Source organism: Mauremys reevesii, linkage group 2 (assembly GCF_016161935.1).
Source record: "Mauremys reevesii isolate NIE-2019 linkage group 2, ASM1616193v1, whole genome shotgun sequence".
In the NCBI taxonomy this organism is placed as follows: Eukaryota; Metazoa; Chordata; order Testudines; family Geoemydidae; genus Mauremys; species Mauremys reevesii.
The window spans coordinates 109,738,832-109,755,874 of NC_052624.1; the positions used below are offsets into that span (position 1 = coordinate 109,738,832).

The 17,043-nt window shown below is 42.8% G+C and overlaps 1 protein-coding gene across 1 annotated transcript in view; it reads right to left on the minus strand.

Annotated features, from left to right (window-relative positions):
- Window positions 1-17,043, minus strand: part of LOC120397277 (transmembrane protein 245-like) — a 132,827-nt gene that overhangs the window by 22,452 nt on the left and 93,332 nt on the right. Inside the window, exon 13 of the mRNA XM_039522976.1 lies at window positions 9,071-9,216. Within this exon, the coding sequence (XP_039378910.1) occupies window positions 9,071-9,216 (146 nt within the window). The remainder of the gene's footprint in view (window positions 1-9,070; window positions 9,217-17,043) is intronic.

Genomic DNA, 17,043 nt, shown 5'->3' on the forward strand with positions numbered 1-17,043 from the left:
ACATACATATCCTGGGACAACCAAAGGCCCACACACAAATGGAGATTCAGTCCTGCCTGTGCTTCTATCCTAGTGCTTGTCACAGATTCCCATTTTCAGCTATAGGCTGAGTAAGTGCAGAACGGTGGTTCACTCTACTTTGTTGTAAGCCAACCGCCCTCCCCTCCCCCCTTTGATCTCTGCTTGCAGAGGCAATAAAGTCAGTGGTGTTTCTTATTCATGCATTCTTTATTACTTCATCACACAAATAGGGGGATAACTGCCATGGTAGCCCAGGAGGGGTGGGGGAAGGAGGGAAGCAACAGGTGGGGTTGTTGCAGGGGCACCCCCTAGAATGGCATGCAGCTCATCATTTCTGCGGGATGTCTGGGGCTCTGACCCGGAGCGGCCGTTTGCCTCTCTGGTTCTTTAGTAGGCTTGCCTGATATTCTAGGCAAGACTGACTCTCCATTAGACGAAGCTTAAAGAAGAGAATGACCTGGGGAGTCATTCCCATTTTTGTCCAGGCGCCCCCGACCGACCTCAACGAGGCTGGCCAGGAGCATCCATGACAGCAGCAGATGGTACATTAGGACTGGTAACTGTCTTTGCTAACTTGCAAAAGGCAAGGAGATGCTGCTGTGTAGCACTGCAGTACCGTGTCTGTTAGCAACATCCAGTAGACATATGAAAAAAGGCTGAACGGGCTCCATGGTTGCCGTGCTATGGCGTCTGCCTGGGCAATCCAGAGAAAAGGATGCGAAATGATTGTCTGCCATTGCTTTCACGGAGGGAGAACTGACTGACGACATTTACCCATAACCACCCGCGACAAATTTTTGGCCCCCATCAGGCATTGGGATCTCAACCCAGAATTCCAATGGGCGGGGGAGACTGCGGAAACTATGGTATAGCTATGGGATAGCTACCTACAGTGCAATGCTCCGGAAGTCGACGCTAGCCTCGGTACATGGACACACGCCACCGAATTAATGTGCTTAGTGTGGCCGCATGCCCTCAACTTTATACAGTCTGTTTCCAAAAATCAGTTTCTGTAAAATCGGAATAATCCCGTAGTGTAGACATTCCCTGAGTTACTACAATAAAAGCTGTTTTATCCGGCACTTCACTAACCCGAAACCTCTATAAACCGGCATTTCTGATCATTATTGAAATTCCGGTTGGTGCTGGGCCGGCAGCGTGTTTTGCATGGGATGAGGTGTGGAGCGCGGGCTCTGGGAGGGAGTTTGGGCACGGGAGGGGATGTGAAGTGTCAGATTTGGGAAGCGCACACCTCGGGCGGCTTCCCACAAGTGGTGACCTGTCCCTGCTACTCTTAGGTGAAGGTGCGACAGGCGGCTCTGCGCATTGCCTCCACCCCGCCCTGAGTGCTGCCTCCGCAGCTCCCAATGGCTGGGAACCATAGCCAATGGGAGCTGCAGGGACGGCACCTGCAGGTGGAGGCAGCGCACAGAGCCGTGCCTTTACCTAGGACCAGCCGCGACAGGTCGCTGCTTGTGGGAGCAGCCCGAAGTGAGCGCCCCCCCAAATCCGGCACCCCCCCACACTGCAGCGAGCCCCCTCCCACACCCAAACTCCCTCCCAAAGCCCATGCCCCAACCCTGCACGCCCTCCTTCACCCAAACTCCCTCCCTCTTTGTTAACAGGCATTTTTCACTTACTAGCATCCCCCATTTCCTCAGCTACCAGATAAAACAGCTTTTACTGTAAATAAAAGTTCTCAAGTGTTAATAGAAACCCGATTGAACAATCAAGGCACTGTAGCTCTCTGCATCAAACATTGCCTTTTCACTTTTAGGCAACTTTGGTTCAGTCCCTTTCTTTGTTAGGAGAACCTTTTCTTTAAAATCTGGAGGATGCTTTTCCATTTGCTTTTTAGGAAAAACTATGATCATTTGGGAGAATTTTCTATAACCAACCAAGAATCTCAAGATTTTGAAAGGTATTAAAATGGATGAAGAAAATAACAATAACACTTCTCAAATGGAAAACAAACACTACTCATCTTCCTGGTGTTACTAAATTTGAGCTTTTGCTAATAAGAATGTTTCAAGAATCCAGTCAAAACACTGAACTGGTCTTATGACTTCTATAACACTGAAAGCTGCAGTAACTTTAAGCCACAGCCATACCCGTGTGCATGCACTCATGTGAAAATATCGCACACACTAAATTGCACTGAGGCCGTGACAACATGCAACTTAGTAATGTGCAATATCTCCACCAGAGCAAGCAGAATGGGAACTTCAGGGAAGAAGGGTATGGTGCATTCAGGAAGAGAACGACATGCTGCTAAGGGAAAGGAAAATGGTTCAGGCAAAGGTGCGCATGCTGCTACTAAAGAGATCCAGGAACTTGAGAATTACCACTTCATCCAATCAGAAATGAGGAGACAAAAGCATCATCCCTCTACTTTTAGGGATACATGAATCAAGGTGGTAATAGTCAATCAAAGACACAGTGAAGTAGTTGGATTATTATGAACTAACTTCATACAAAGGACTTTGACAGTCTAGTGCCCTGGAAAAGCAGTTATCTGGTAATTTACACCCCAGCCCTCAAAGTACTGCTTTATTTAAAAAAAAATTACATTCTGAGTATTTTCACTTACTGAAGTATTGATGGCTAATAGACACAAAAGTCCTGTAAAATCTAATAATTCTAGTTCATATCTGAAACAAGTTTTCTTGTTAGTCCTGAGTGAAAGCCTCAGCAAATATTTCCATCAACTCAAGGTAGTGTGTCATCAACCCCTTCTTTGGCCAACTAACGCTGTATGTTTCTTTTTCTGAAAGTCACCTACACTGCTGCTAGCTAGGCCATGTAAAGTTCTTTATGGAACAATGGAAGGTATGTTCTCTTCTAGCCGCGGAGCATTTGCCTCTGCAACATCCCCAAGACCTCCTGGCCTAGGGAATGAGAAGTCTCAAGCGCTAGTGCAAAGCACTACCTAATGAATGACTGGGTCAGTCCAAAATAATATTTTATTTATAATTTTGAATCATATCCCATATGCATAGAATTCAGTACAGGTGATCACTTTAAACTAGGCAGGACAAGCTTCTTGTATGAACAAAATTCACCAACATATTTTTAACAATAATATTAATTTAAATACATAATACTTCTAACTCTCTTGGGGGTACTCTGAAAACCAACACTAACTCCCAATAATTCTAATTTACTTGGACGTCATATGAATGAATTATTAAGAAAATAAACTAGTCTACAGATGTAGAATTGATTTGATTATATTCTCATTACTTCGATTAATTGTAAAATGTAAGCCCATGCAGCTTCAGTATCAAGACACAAGACAAATCTTGGTTTATTTCATTAAACAATTAAAGATTGGTCCCCTTGGTCTTATCTAATAAATGGAAATTTCAGTCACCGTAATTGGTAATAAATGATACAGATCACTGAATGGGTTCAGGAACAATGGTTGTTCTAGCATGCAAATGAATCCTGAAGAACTGCGTAAGTCTGCCAAATATACTATTTCATGGGAGATTAACAGCCCCTATTGCCCTCTTCCACCATTGGATCTGGCTGAATTTTAAGAAACACACTTCACTACTGAAGTATCATTCATTACACCCTTGGATTGCCAAACAATCCAGATGACTGATGTAGGTTCTTTCCTAATAATTCAAGCTAAATTTAAGATGGATTAATGTTAGTTCTAACTACGTCAACCTAAGCAATATGCCTCTTGTGCCGGTGGAGTTATTAGGTCGGTGTAGTGGGTGACTTACATCAGCACAAACAATGTTGTAGTGTAGATACTTACAGAGTTAGGTCAACGTAAGCTGTCAAGTATAAACCAAACCGGGGGGTAAGAGAGAGTGTTGGAATTTATGGGGTGTGTGGAAAACAATTGTATTCGCAACACAGTAACTATTTGAGCGGGGGATGAAGGAAGTTTGGGGGTGGGGGTGGGAAATCTCTGTAAGGAATAATTATTTATCTTGTTAATTTGCAGGGTTTTACACTTGGGTCTCATGCCTACAGCGAGTACTTACTTAACATTTTTGACCTTCTAAAACACTCAAAACCTGGTTTAAGAGCTCTATCCTGCTTAGCATGCACCAATCTCAAGCACATCATAGGCCCCCGAACATGCCCAATCATCTCTTTTGAAGAGCAGAAAATAAGATTTTTCCTAATTTCTAATTACATTTTTTAAAGAATTAAAGGAAGGAATAATACCAGATATGAAAGGACAACAGATAAAAGAGCTGCCTTACAACTCTGAAGGAATCTTGCAAGTGATCTTGGTAAAGAATGAAAATCACAAGGTAAGTAAATATATCATCTTTGTGCCAGATTCTCAAATTTAGAGAGAATCTTGAGGAATGTCGCTAATTAAAGAGTATAATTACAAATGAAATAAGGGCTACTATCCATAGGTATGATTTATTTATTTTAAATAAAAGGTGGTAAGATACCTCACCAGGCACGAAACAATAAAAAACTTTCAGAACACGTCAACAAAAACCAAAACTTTGCACCAATGTCACTGATTTCCATTAAAGAACATTCTGAAACTCAATAACTCAAACAGGTGGGAGGAGCTGGTCTTATGTAGAACAAGTATTTCAGAAACAGGTACTATAAGATAAGGGGACCATATAAGCAGTATTCTTCCTTAGAGACTGAATCTGTGCAAACTGTGTAAAAGTACTGAGCAAAACTAATAGGTTGCTTTGCATAGAGCCATGATTTAAACATTCCTGTGACTGACAAAGGAAGCTGTTCAGTGTTGGATAGAATAAATCTTCACCTGACTAACTGCAGGCCTGCCAGATCATAGCTGTGAGAAATAAAAATCAGTCATTTCAACACAATTCTTTAAGTTATGGTATTACCTAGGGAACTGGTATTAACAAAAACAAAGAAAACACTGGATGAATTTTCTAATGTCTTAAGTTCATTCCAAGTTCATCCCTAGGACTCAGGGCAGTTTACACTACAATGTAAGCCCAGGGTTCAAACTAAGGCTCAACTCTAACCCCCCTTCCATCTACATACAAACTGCGTTAACTCAGGGCTCAGATCCAGGATCCCAGGACCTTGTGGGGTGGAGGGCCCGAGCCTGACCCAACTTGGACCCAGGGTTCAAGCCTTATTGCTTTGTAGTGTAGATGCTGTCCCAGTGGACTCAGGCTCTGGGAGTTTGCCAACAGTATTCCACAGTCCCATAGACTGACTCTCTTTATCCTCTGGAGTCAAGTTTGGTGGACATTGAAGTTTTCCCACAGTGCACCACAAACAAAGGGCTAGAGCAACCAAATTTTGGGGAGGGTGCTAGGAAGTCTGGGATATGGGTGATTGTACTCAAGTGTGCATAATGCACTCTAGATGCTGGAGCTCCAGGCTGCTAACTCAAATTCTACTAACCCTGGGTTTACATTGCAGTGAAGGCATACCCTCAGAGGCATGATTCAAAGAAGGATCCACGTGAATGTATGCTCCAAGTACTTAGAAGAATATTCTGTGGGCTGTTGCACTGCCCAGTTACGGGTCTAGCTCCCCGCTACCATTCTCAAGTGCACCTCCACAATCTGAATTCATGAGAAAGGAACAAGCAGGAGTGGAACACATGGCGCACAGCAGAGGGCCAACCTGAGATGGGCTTGTCCACACAAAGGCTCATAGCTCAATCAGTTCAGGGAGAAGGTGTCATCAAGTTTGCAGATCTGGCATCAATGGAACACAGAAGAATAAAAACCACTACAGATTGTCCATGGGAGACCAAACTGCACTTGGTAAGTCTGTCAAACATGCCATTTCATGGGAGATTATTGCCCCTCTTCTACCATTGGAACCTTTACTGAATGACTGCTGAAAGCCAACACACAAATTGGGCTACTGAAGCCTCTCACTGACGCAAAAAATTGAGGCAGAACCCTTAAAGCATGAATCTTTTTCGGTTGTACTTTCCCTGTTCCTATGAGTACATCTTACCTAGCATTTGGAAGTATTTCACACTTCTGGGCACCAACTCATTTTAAATAATAAATAGTAAACCAGCTGCATAGTTATGCCCTGTTGAAAAAACACCAGCGTACCAACTAAAATTGTTGCTATTGATTGGAAATCGGACAAAGGATACTCTGAATCTTGTTTAAAGAACTATGAGCAATAGGAGCCATAGCTGAAGTTGAGAATCACTGGGTAACATTTATGAGGCAGCTTCTTCACTGAACACTATCAGAAAAGGACTGACTGAAATGTTCTGCGGCCTCAACTCAGGTGTCTGGAACATGCCCTGTCGGGTAGTATTTAGAGCAGTGGTTCTCAACCCGAGGCCCAGTCAACACACAGCTGTGACCCTATGCAACATGCTCAGGGCCATAGTTAGTATATATATTCTGTGGCTGCAGCCAACATACTACATAGAGAGCTGCATATGCGGCCCACAATGGTAAATAGGTTGAGAATCACTGGTTTAGAGGCATGAGCACCAAGAGTGAGAATTATGCACTCATGATACCTTTAGAGAAAATTATAAACTTCATCTCTAGTAGCTCCCATTACACTAATATTGCTAAGTCATTTGGCATAGGTGGGTGCACAGAGATGTTCTGAGGCTGAATTAATGGTTGTAAAATGCTATGAAAGTCTAAGATGAAAGGAACTAGATGAGTGCCATTATGATGTTATAATTCATACCAGCAGAGTATCTTGATCCTATTACTGTACATCCCAGACTACTATTCATCAGCATGTGATTTAACTAAGGCTACAATTATGTCATGGCGGTCACCAGTGTCATGGAACCCCTGAATTTTGCCATTTATGTGCTGCTCTGCTTTAACAGGTTTGTTACTCTACTTTGATCAACTGCCATGCACTAACAATTCGCTAGTTTGCTCTGATCTAATCACATTTCAAAAGAGGACTAGATCAAAGCAAACTAACAAACTGTTAACATGCAGCAGCAGGGTCCACAAGGTTCCCATTATTATAGTGTGAAATTATCTATTTCTTACCAAGACTGTGCTATGAATTACAAACTGTTTTACCATGACAAAAATCATATCTATAGATTTAATATATAAGCCATATCAGATGCACATGCAGTTTTAGCTTATTATTCTCCTTCAAGGTCAGAATCTGGGAAGAACGGATTTTTTTTAAAAAGAAAAGATACTTGCTACACTGTGACAAACAAGCAATTTTCCTGCAGACAGCCTGATGAACTGACAGAATCATAATTATTTTCCAAATGGCATGAGATCTGACAAACAATGAACAGAGATATATTATATATATAAAACCACACTAACAGTAATAATTCAAGATAAGTCCTCACCATTAGTCTATTCTGACCATTAGTCCTCAAGAAATCAGTCATTAAGTTCATTATGGAAACCGGATTATCACAAAAAGAGTAAGTCCTTTCATTCTCCTTTCTGCTGCTCTACATAACCCACTGTATTTATTCCACCCTCAAGGCTGCAGCTAACGTATTGCATCTATTGATTCTAAGGCCAGAATGGACCATTATGATCATCAAGTCTGATCTGTATAACAGTCCATAGAACTGCCCCAAAGTTCCTAAAGCATATGTTTTAGCATGAAGATCCCATATCAGGCCAAGTCTATACTGAAAAATTAGATTGACATAGCTATGTTGCTCAGGGCCATGGAAAATGTCATGCCCTGAGCACCGTAGTTAGGTCAACCTAACCCACCGTGTAGAGGCAGCTAAGTCAATGGAAGAGTTCTTCTGCCAATCTAGCTACCGCCTTTTGGACAGGTGGATTAACAATATCGACAGAAAAACCCCTTCCATCAATATAAGCAGCAGCTACACTACAGCACTACACTGGCACAGCTGCAGTGCCATCACTGGACCACTGTAGCGTAGATATACGCTCAGTGTTATGGCAAATTCTGTAGATGTGTGTACAACTTAACATTCAGGGTAGAATTTAGATTAACAGAGTGAGGGTAGGAAAAGAAAAGCATACAGGGATTAGGGAACAAGGGTAGACTAAAGAGACCCGATAGCACACACTTCTGCATATCTTTACATCTGCATTCTTTTAAAGCCAAATTTGACTTCTTGCATCTTCAAAATAGTCTCTGTCAGCAAGGCAGGCCAGCATCCCCTTATACTTCCCAATCGTTTGCTCTGCTTTATCTACTGCTGATGCCTGTTGTCTCTCTCCTTCCCTACACCTTGCTTCTCTGGCTTTACTTCTCTCCTCCCTTAGTTTCCCATCCCCTCCAGTTCGTTGTTTTCCTATATACTGATCCAGTTCATTGCATTATCTGTGATATGGGCCTACAAAGTGAAAAATTCTTTGGTGAATGGCACTTTGAAGCTAGGAGTATACACACAGCCCTAATCAACAAAACAAAGAAGCTAGCCTCTGCCACTGTACAATCAAAGATGCTATATAAATGTATGGGGTTATGGAAAGACAACTTGGGAGAAACTGGCCAGGCACTAAAGCACAGAAGCACGATTGCAAACAGGATGAGTTTACTTAGTGCGGCTCTACTTAGTAATCTAGTGACATGCACACAGTCCAAATCAAAAAAGCAAAGAAGATAGCCTCTACAATTGTGGCTGCTCTGTTCCCTCATGCCATGGGATGAAAAGCAGATATAGTCAATCATACTAATGTCTGTAAGCTGCTACTGTAAGAGGATACCTAGAAACATCTTTATTTAGTTATCACAAAATAAGTAACTGTATAATTAAAAACAGTTGTATTATAAAATGTCTCAGTAAAAACAATGTATTTTTCAAAAGTTCCAAGAATTGGGGCGGGGAGGGTTCAGGAGGGGAAGGGGGAGAGACAGAGGTGGCACATTTAGCGTGGAACAATCTGGATCAAGATTTTCTTCTCTGCTTCATCCCAACAAGGACACACTGGTCTATTATTAACATACTCTAAGTCCTTGAAATATGAGCAGCCACAACTGCATATCCTTAACACAAACAGCTAAAATTAAACTAAACTAAAATTATTCAATATTCATACAAAAAAAATATGCCAGTCTCACAAAGAAATTGTTTTCCACAGCTAGTGAGAAAGCAACAACATACCTTATGGCCTCTTCCACAGACTGGCCAACAATATTTGAGGATGGGCCTGGTTGAGACAAAGGTGTCAAGCTAATCACCCACTTCACTGGTTTGTAGTACTCATCACTGGAACTTAACAGATAAAACAATGTGGTCAGGAAAATCACCTGTAAAACAAATCACAATTTGAAAGAAAAAAATGCATTAAACACTATGCAGATAATAGAATGCAAATATGTTTCAGGTCATTTAACATAATTGTGAAACGCACAAAATGCTATTGGACACACAGACTTAGAGAAATGCACTTCAGGTCATACAGATGGCACATCTGAAAGTAAATCTTGCCTTTGAAAAAGGGATTTGACAGTTACCTGAAAGAGTTCCAAGCAATCATTTTTAATTTTTTACCCCCAGTACAGAGGCACCAGTCCTTTACTGCACTGAAGTTTGGAAGAGCTCCTAGAGAATCAGTCAGACTTTCCCTTTTAATCTTACTGGCATCTTTCTGTCACGTATTACACCACTTATTTCTGTCCATTTGAGTGAGACAGTTATTATCCTAGTTCTAATTTTGTCCTCTATTTCCCCATTTTCCAGGATTCTGGAACCCAGATACTTGAAACTGTGTGTTTTCTGTAACAGTCTGTCCATCTAGTTTCAAGAATAAGTTTTCAATGTTCACATCATATAAGTTGCATACCATATACTCTGTTTTTCCTCTGCTTATTTTGAACTCATGTCTCTCCAACATCTCTCTCCAGTTATCAAAATCTTCTTCTAGACCAGGGGTCTCAAACTCAAATGACCCCGAGGGCTGCATGAGGACTAGTGCATTGGCCCGAGGGCCGCATCACTGACACGCCCCCTTGCTGCCCCTGGCCCCACCCCCAATCCACCCCTTCCATGAGGCCCCGCCCCGCCCTGTCTCTTCTCCACCTCCTCCCCTAAGCGCGCGGCTCCCCGCTCCTCCCCCCTCCCTCCTGGAAAGTGCTAAGCGCCACCAACAGCTGTTTGGCGGCTTGGCGGCGGGAAGCACCTGGAGGTAGGCAGAAAAAAAAATGAAGAGTAATATAGTAATATAGTATTAAAATATAGTATGCTATTAAAAGTCAATTTATTAACTTTATTAACTTCTTTAACTGTAATGTGAAACGTCAGTGCTAATTTTGACAGTCATTTCATTTTTGGCCACTTAGCTGGCAGCGTTTTGCATCAACCAGAGCATCAATATTAGGTTTGATATCCTGAGACGAAACCAATCTCAGTGTTGCTTGCAAATGTTCATCAGTGAGCCTTGACCTTAACACAGATTTGTTAATCTTCATGGAAGAGAAAAACTGTTCACGTATATATGTACTTCCAAACATTGCCATTATCCTTGCAGAAGCAGAGAATAACATGGGAAATCTTTCTTGTGAAAGAAACCTGTAGAATTCTGGAATTCCAACATCTGTATACTTCTGCTTCAAAATCGTGTCACACTGAAGCTCCACTAACTCCATCTGCATTTCCTCTGCAACATTGTCAATTTCAACAGCAAATGGTGTGGAAAAAAGTTGAAAATGTGGTTCAAGTGCCTTGAAATCTTTAAACCGCACATCAAACTGTTTGTGTAAGTTAGAAATGATCTCTGCATATTCTTTCAAGGACTTGGGTTCAACTTTTCCTAAGGAATTCAGAGTTGAGAAATGGACCAAATTGCCAGCAGTCAGCTGTTTAAACCATAAAGTAAGCTTGACTTTGAATGACTTAATACTGTCATACATCTGTGTTATCACCTGTTTTCTACCCTGAAGTTTCAAGTTCAGTGCATTCAGGTGATCAGTTACATCTGTTAGAAAAGCAAGGTTGCAGATAAAAGTGGAATCAGCAAGCTGTGGAACCTCCTTGTTTTTCATTTTCATGAAGGAATCAATCTCCTCTTTAAGTGCAAAAAAACGCTTCAAAACATTTCCACGACTCAGCCATCTAACTTGAGTGTGATACAGAAGTTCCCCATATTCACTGTCCATACTTGCTAGAAAAGAAGTGAACTGTCTGTGATTCAGCCCTCGTGCACGTGTAAAATTAACAGTTTTAACAACTACATCCATAACTTCTTTCATTTGTAGACTTTTACTACACAGGGCTTCTTGGTGCAAAATACAATGTATACTGGTGAAGCTAATTCCTGGTATATTGAGGCTGTTCAGTTTGGTCTTCAATAATCCAACCACACCAATGTTTTCAGAGCACATTGATGGCGCACCATCCGTAGCCAAAGATACGAGTTTGTTCCATGGCAGCGCAGCTTTTTCAATGCACTCTTCCAATCCTTGAAATATGTCACGTCCCGTTGTGGTACTCTTCAGTGGCATTAAGTCTAGCAATTCTTCAGTTATATTCAAATTCCAGTCCACACCTCTAATGAACACTGCACACTGTGCGGTATCTGACACATCTGTACTCTCATCAAGAGCAATTGAAAATACTTCAAAGTCTTTTGCCATTTGAATCAATTGTTTTTGCACATTATCAGCTAAATCCGTTATCCTGCAGGCAACTGTATTTGCAGACAAGCTTATGCCTTCAAAAACTTTCTTCCTATCAGGACATAAAATTTCACTGGCCTTCATAAGACATTCTTTTATGAATAAGCCTTCTGTAAAAGGTCGCGATGATTTAGCTATCATTTCGCTTATCACAAAACTTGCTCTTACTGAATCTTCGCTAGACTTGTTAATCCCTGAAAATAAATTTCTTTGCTTGGCAAATGCTGCTTTAAGTTGCTGAACTTTTTCCTCTCGGATTTTTCCGGTGAATGCATCATATTTTTCACGGTGCATCGTGTCATAGTGCCGACGCACGTTATACTCCTTGGGAACAGCAATCGTTTGCTGACAAATAAGGCATTGAATTTTATCTTTTACCTCTGTGAAAAAATATAAATTCTCCCATTTGTCTTGGAAAACTCTCTTTTCTTCCATGAGTGTTCTTTTTTTTGACGAAGTCATTTCCAAGCAGTTTTAATAAATATATACACTCAGTAATGCACCTCACTCAAAGGACAAAACACGCACTTAGATTTACTGCCTAAGGCTCTGGGAGGGAGTTTGGGTGGGGGAGGGGGTCTGGAGTGCAGGCTCTGTGCTCGGTGCAGGCTCCAGGCTGCGGCAGGGGGTGGGGGTGCAGGCTTTGGGACAGAGTTTGGGGATAGGAGGGGGTGCAGGGGTGAGGGCTGTGGGGCTGAGGGTGAGGGGTTTGAGGCATTGGAGAGGCTCAGGGCATTGGAGAGTCTCAGGACTAGGGCAGAAGGGCAGGGGAAGGGCAGCCTGCCCTGGCACTAGTGCAGGGGGGCGCTAGGACCCTGCGGCAGCAGGTGATGCCGGAAGCCGGCATAGCGGAGGAGTGGAGTCAGCGTGAGCTCCCGGGCAGGCTCCCGGGCGGTGAGGGGGCAGCAAGTGGGGCCGGGAGACACTGGGAGGCGCGTGGGGCGGCAGGTGGGGCCCGGGGAGACCCGGCCCCAAACAGCAGTGCGCGGGGAGCTTAGGCACAGAAAATAACTCGGGGAGGGGGGCGGGGGTGAGGGGAGTTTGGCGGCGACAGGAAGTAACTGGGGGAGCTCCACGGACCGCAGGGAAGAGCTCCGAGGGCCGCATGCGGCCCATGGGCCGCATGTTTGAGACCCCTGTTCTAGACTACCTATCTTTCTCCTCACTGCACAGAATGGTATCTGCAACAGCATGCATCAAGATGCCTCCTTCTGTATATTCCTTGAGAGGGTATCCAGGACAAGGATAAACAAGGAAGAACTCAGTGTTGATCCCTGACACACTTCTACCTTTACCAAGAGTTTATCTGTTTCACCACCAGAAGTTCTGAATATTGACATAGCACGTACATATGTGGCTTGACCAATCCACACAAAGTTCTGGTACCATATTCTCCCTCGTACACCGCCAGATGACTTGTCTCGGAACTCTGTCAAAGGTCTTTTCCAGATCAATAGCAACCACCTTTTTCCTTGTATCTTGGCACCAAGGTCCTTTTCCTCCACATGTTTAGTATCTTTTCCCATCACATGATGGAGCTGAACAAGAATGCCAGCAGAGGGATATCTTCTATTCCAAGCTTTTTCCATGCCTCAATAGCGATTCTGTGTGGGCCTCAGCCTTATTTTCCATTTCTTTTAGAGCATTTGCCACTTCATCTGGTCTGACAGAATGATGAACTTTGGTGTAGTAGAGCATAAAATAGCATTACTTTCTTGGATTTTATTCTTTTAAAAGCTGTTCAAAATGCCTTTTCCATCAATCCTTTATATGACTATCAACAATCAATACCATACCAGCTTCATCTTTGATGAACCTCACTTCCTTTATATATCTTTGGTACTTCTGTCTTGTCCTTTCACCAGTCTATACATTCCCTTTCCCCCCGGCCTTTGTTCTAAGTCTTACATAAAATTTCTCCAAAACCTTTGCTTTCGCTTTTGTAACTACATTTGCTTTTGTAACTACATTTTTGTAACTATTCCTCCACCTCGTTTGCTCCTACTACCATAATTTTTTTCTCTCATCTTTTATCACTTCAACACCAAGTTGCTTTTTGAATAAAGGCTTTCTCTTTTGATTCACCCACAACTAGTTTAGCACTCTCAATATATCTGTCATCATTGCTGGTACCAAGCCAGTACCAAGAAAAGGAGGCGGGCTTGCGCCAGGTTGGCAGCCAGATGTAAAAATTTGCCATAAACTGACACTATGAGTCCTCAAATAAATCAAGACAATGGGAGAGTATTCTCTAGAAATGATGCACGGTGCCCCGGCCAAGTGTTGTAGGTGAGGGCTACAGTGTAACTTCAGAAGCATGCAGTTAATGAAGTTAGTCCAGAAATCGAAGATCAGACTGGTACATTGGAATGATGGTCCAGTAACTGGCTGTAGCATGGGGCTAGGAAACACTGAAGAGGAGGAAGGTAGAATCATAGCAGATTAGGGTTGGAAGAGACCTCAGGAGGTCATCTAGTTCAATCCCCTGCTCAAAGCTGGACCGACATCAACTAAATCATCCCAGCCAGGGCTCTGTCAAGCTGGGCCTTAAAAACCTCTAAGGATGGAGATTTCACCACCTCCCTAGGTAACCCATTCCAGTGCTTCACCACCCTCCTAGTGAAATAGTGTTTCCTAATATCCAACCTAGACCTCCCCCATTGCAACTTGAGGCCATTGCTCCTTGTTCTGTCATCTGGTACCACTGAGAACAGCTGAACACCATCCTTTTTGGAATCCCCATTCAGGTAGTTGAAGGCTGCTATCAAATCCCACCTCACTCTTCTCTTCTGCAGACTAAATAACCCCAGTTCCCTCAACCTCTCCTCATAAGTTGTCATGTGCCCCAGCCCTCTAATCATTTTCGATGCCCTCCACTGGACTCTCTCCAATTTGTCCACATCTCTTCGGGGGGGGGGGGGGGCAAAACTGGACATAATACTCCAGGTGTGGCCTCACCAATGCCCAATAGGAGGGGAATAATCACTTCCCTCGATTTGCTGGCAATGCGCCTATTAATACAGCCCAATATGTCATTGCCCTTTTTGGCAACAAGGGCACACTGCCGACTCATATCCAGCTTCTTGTCCACTGTAATCCCCCAGGTCCTTTTCTGCAGAACTGCTGCTTAGTCAGTCAGTTCCCAGCCTGTAGCGGTGCATGGGATTCTTCCTTCTTAAGTGCAGGACTCTGCACTTGTCCTTGTTGAACCTCACCAGATTTCTTTTGGCTCAATCTTCTAATTTGTCTATGACACTCTGGACCCTATCCCTACCCTCCAGCGTCTCTACCTCTCCCCCGAGTTTAGTGTAATCTGCCAACTTGCTGAGGATGCAATAAATCCCATCATCCAGATCATTGATAAAGATTTTAAACAAAACCAGCCCCAGGATCGATCCCTGGGGAACTCCGCTTGATATCGGCTAGCAACTAGACATTGAGCCGTTGATCACTACCCGTTGAGCCCAACAATCTAGCCAGCTTTCTATTCACTTTATAGTCCATTCATCCAAGCCATACTTTTTTAACTTGCTGGCAAGAACACTGTGGGAGACTGTATCAAAAGCTTTGCTAAAATCAAGATATATCACATCCATCGCTTTTCCCATATCCACAGAGCCCGTTATCTCATCATAGAAGGCAATCAGGCAGAAGGTACAGACAGCATGTATCTGGGAAACAAAATGGAAAGTGGAAAAGGCAAAAGAGATTGGAGAAGAATACAAAATTATTTACTGTGGGGCCTTCAACTCAAGAAACAGAGTAGCCATATCTCAATAGTAAAATAAAGGAAAGAGTTGTGACAAATAGAATCCGTGAGAGGTTAACGATGGTCAAGCTGGTTTTGAAGGTGGGTTACTAAATGCTTCCTAATCTGGCTGTGCTGAGGATGAGAAACCAACTCTCTGGAAGATGTCGGACAATGCTCTTCAGCAAGTTCCAGAAAATGAGGAAATAATTATTGGCACCAACTTAAATGGATATGCTGGAAGGGACAGGCATGGATATAGCAGACAACACAGTGGCCAGGGCTACAGAACTTTACATGACAAAAGAGAAAGCATATTGCACCTGATATAAGCTCATGACCTAGTAGTATCCAACACATTCTTTACAAAAAGAGTTAAACAGCTTATTACCAACAAGAGTGGGAGCCAGACTGACTATTTTTCACGTTTCCTAGAAAAAAAAAACAAAAGATATAAAGGACCGCAAGATGATTGCAGGAAAGTCTTACTCGTCAACATAGAACACTCACTTTAGATAGGCGTCTTAGAACATAAAGAGAAAATGAAAGAGGGTAACACCAAAAGATTAGGTGGCAAAAACTACAAGTTAAGGGTGAAGATTTATGGAGAAGATGAGGGCAGCACCACATGTGGAAGGAATGGATAAATTTGGGGATTTTTACGGTAGCTATAAGGTATTTTTTCCAGATCTCAAATAATTTGTGTGGCTCCTTTTTACACCGTCTCCAGTTTTTCAACATCCTTTTTCAAATGTGGACACCAGAACTGGGTGCAGTATTCCAGCATTGATATTACCAATACTATACTCAAAGATAAAATCAACTCCCCACTTCTCTTCACTATTCCTTCATTTATACATCCAAGGATCGCATTAGCCTCGTTTTGCCAGAGCATCACACTGGGAGGGCACCTCTTTCTGTGCTGCTTTCACCACATAAGCCACACTGCTACTCACAAAAGGGAGAGTCAGAAAGCTGGACAAGAGTTCTCCTGGATGATTAGGACTGCCCTTGCTTATTTCTGAAAGCGAGCCATGAGAATATAATAGGGCAGCACAGAGCTGAACTGATGAGCTGCCGGCAGAACTCCTTCCCACCTGGAACGCAAAGTGTGCAGGACTGGATTACAGTCTGAAGCCCTAGGTGCACTATCACACAGGACAATTTTAGCCCAGTCTGCATAGCACCACACTCACACCACGGCCTCTTCCCCTATTTGGAATGGCAGCAGGAGCTTCCCTTTCCTAAGGAGCAACAATGCAGCAGCATTTGAGGACCCTATCCTACCTTGGAGAAGCAGGAGTGACAGAAGGGAGTTAGTTGAACTAAATGATACACAGACATACAGCTCATTTAATTAATATTAAGTGAAAATGCATGTCATTAGAGCATCATACTCCAACAATTCCATTTATAAGAAAGTGCAATTAAATTTTGAAAAAAGAGAACATGTATTGTGCAAAGTAATGCCAGGAATCACAAGATAAATACTATATTCAATATAACTGACTTGCCCCCCTCCTCCCACAAACAGAATAGTTCCAACATTACATGCAACATCAAGACATGTGTTCCCCTTTGTCCATTAGTAGATCTTCAGTAAGCTTGAGCATTTGTTTTGGAAAATTTCAGAATCACCTTAGCCACTAGTGGGGAAGCAATGTAAGGCTTCAATTGTGGGTCAACAAAAGAAGAGGGAGGCCACTGAAGAC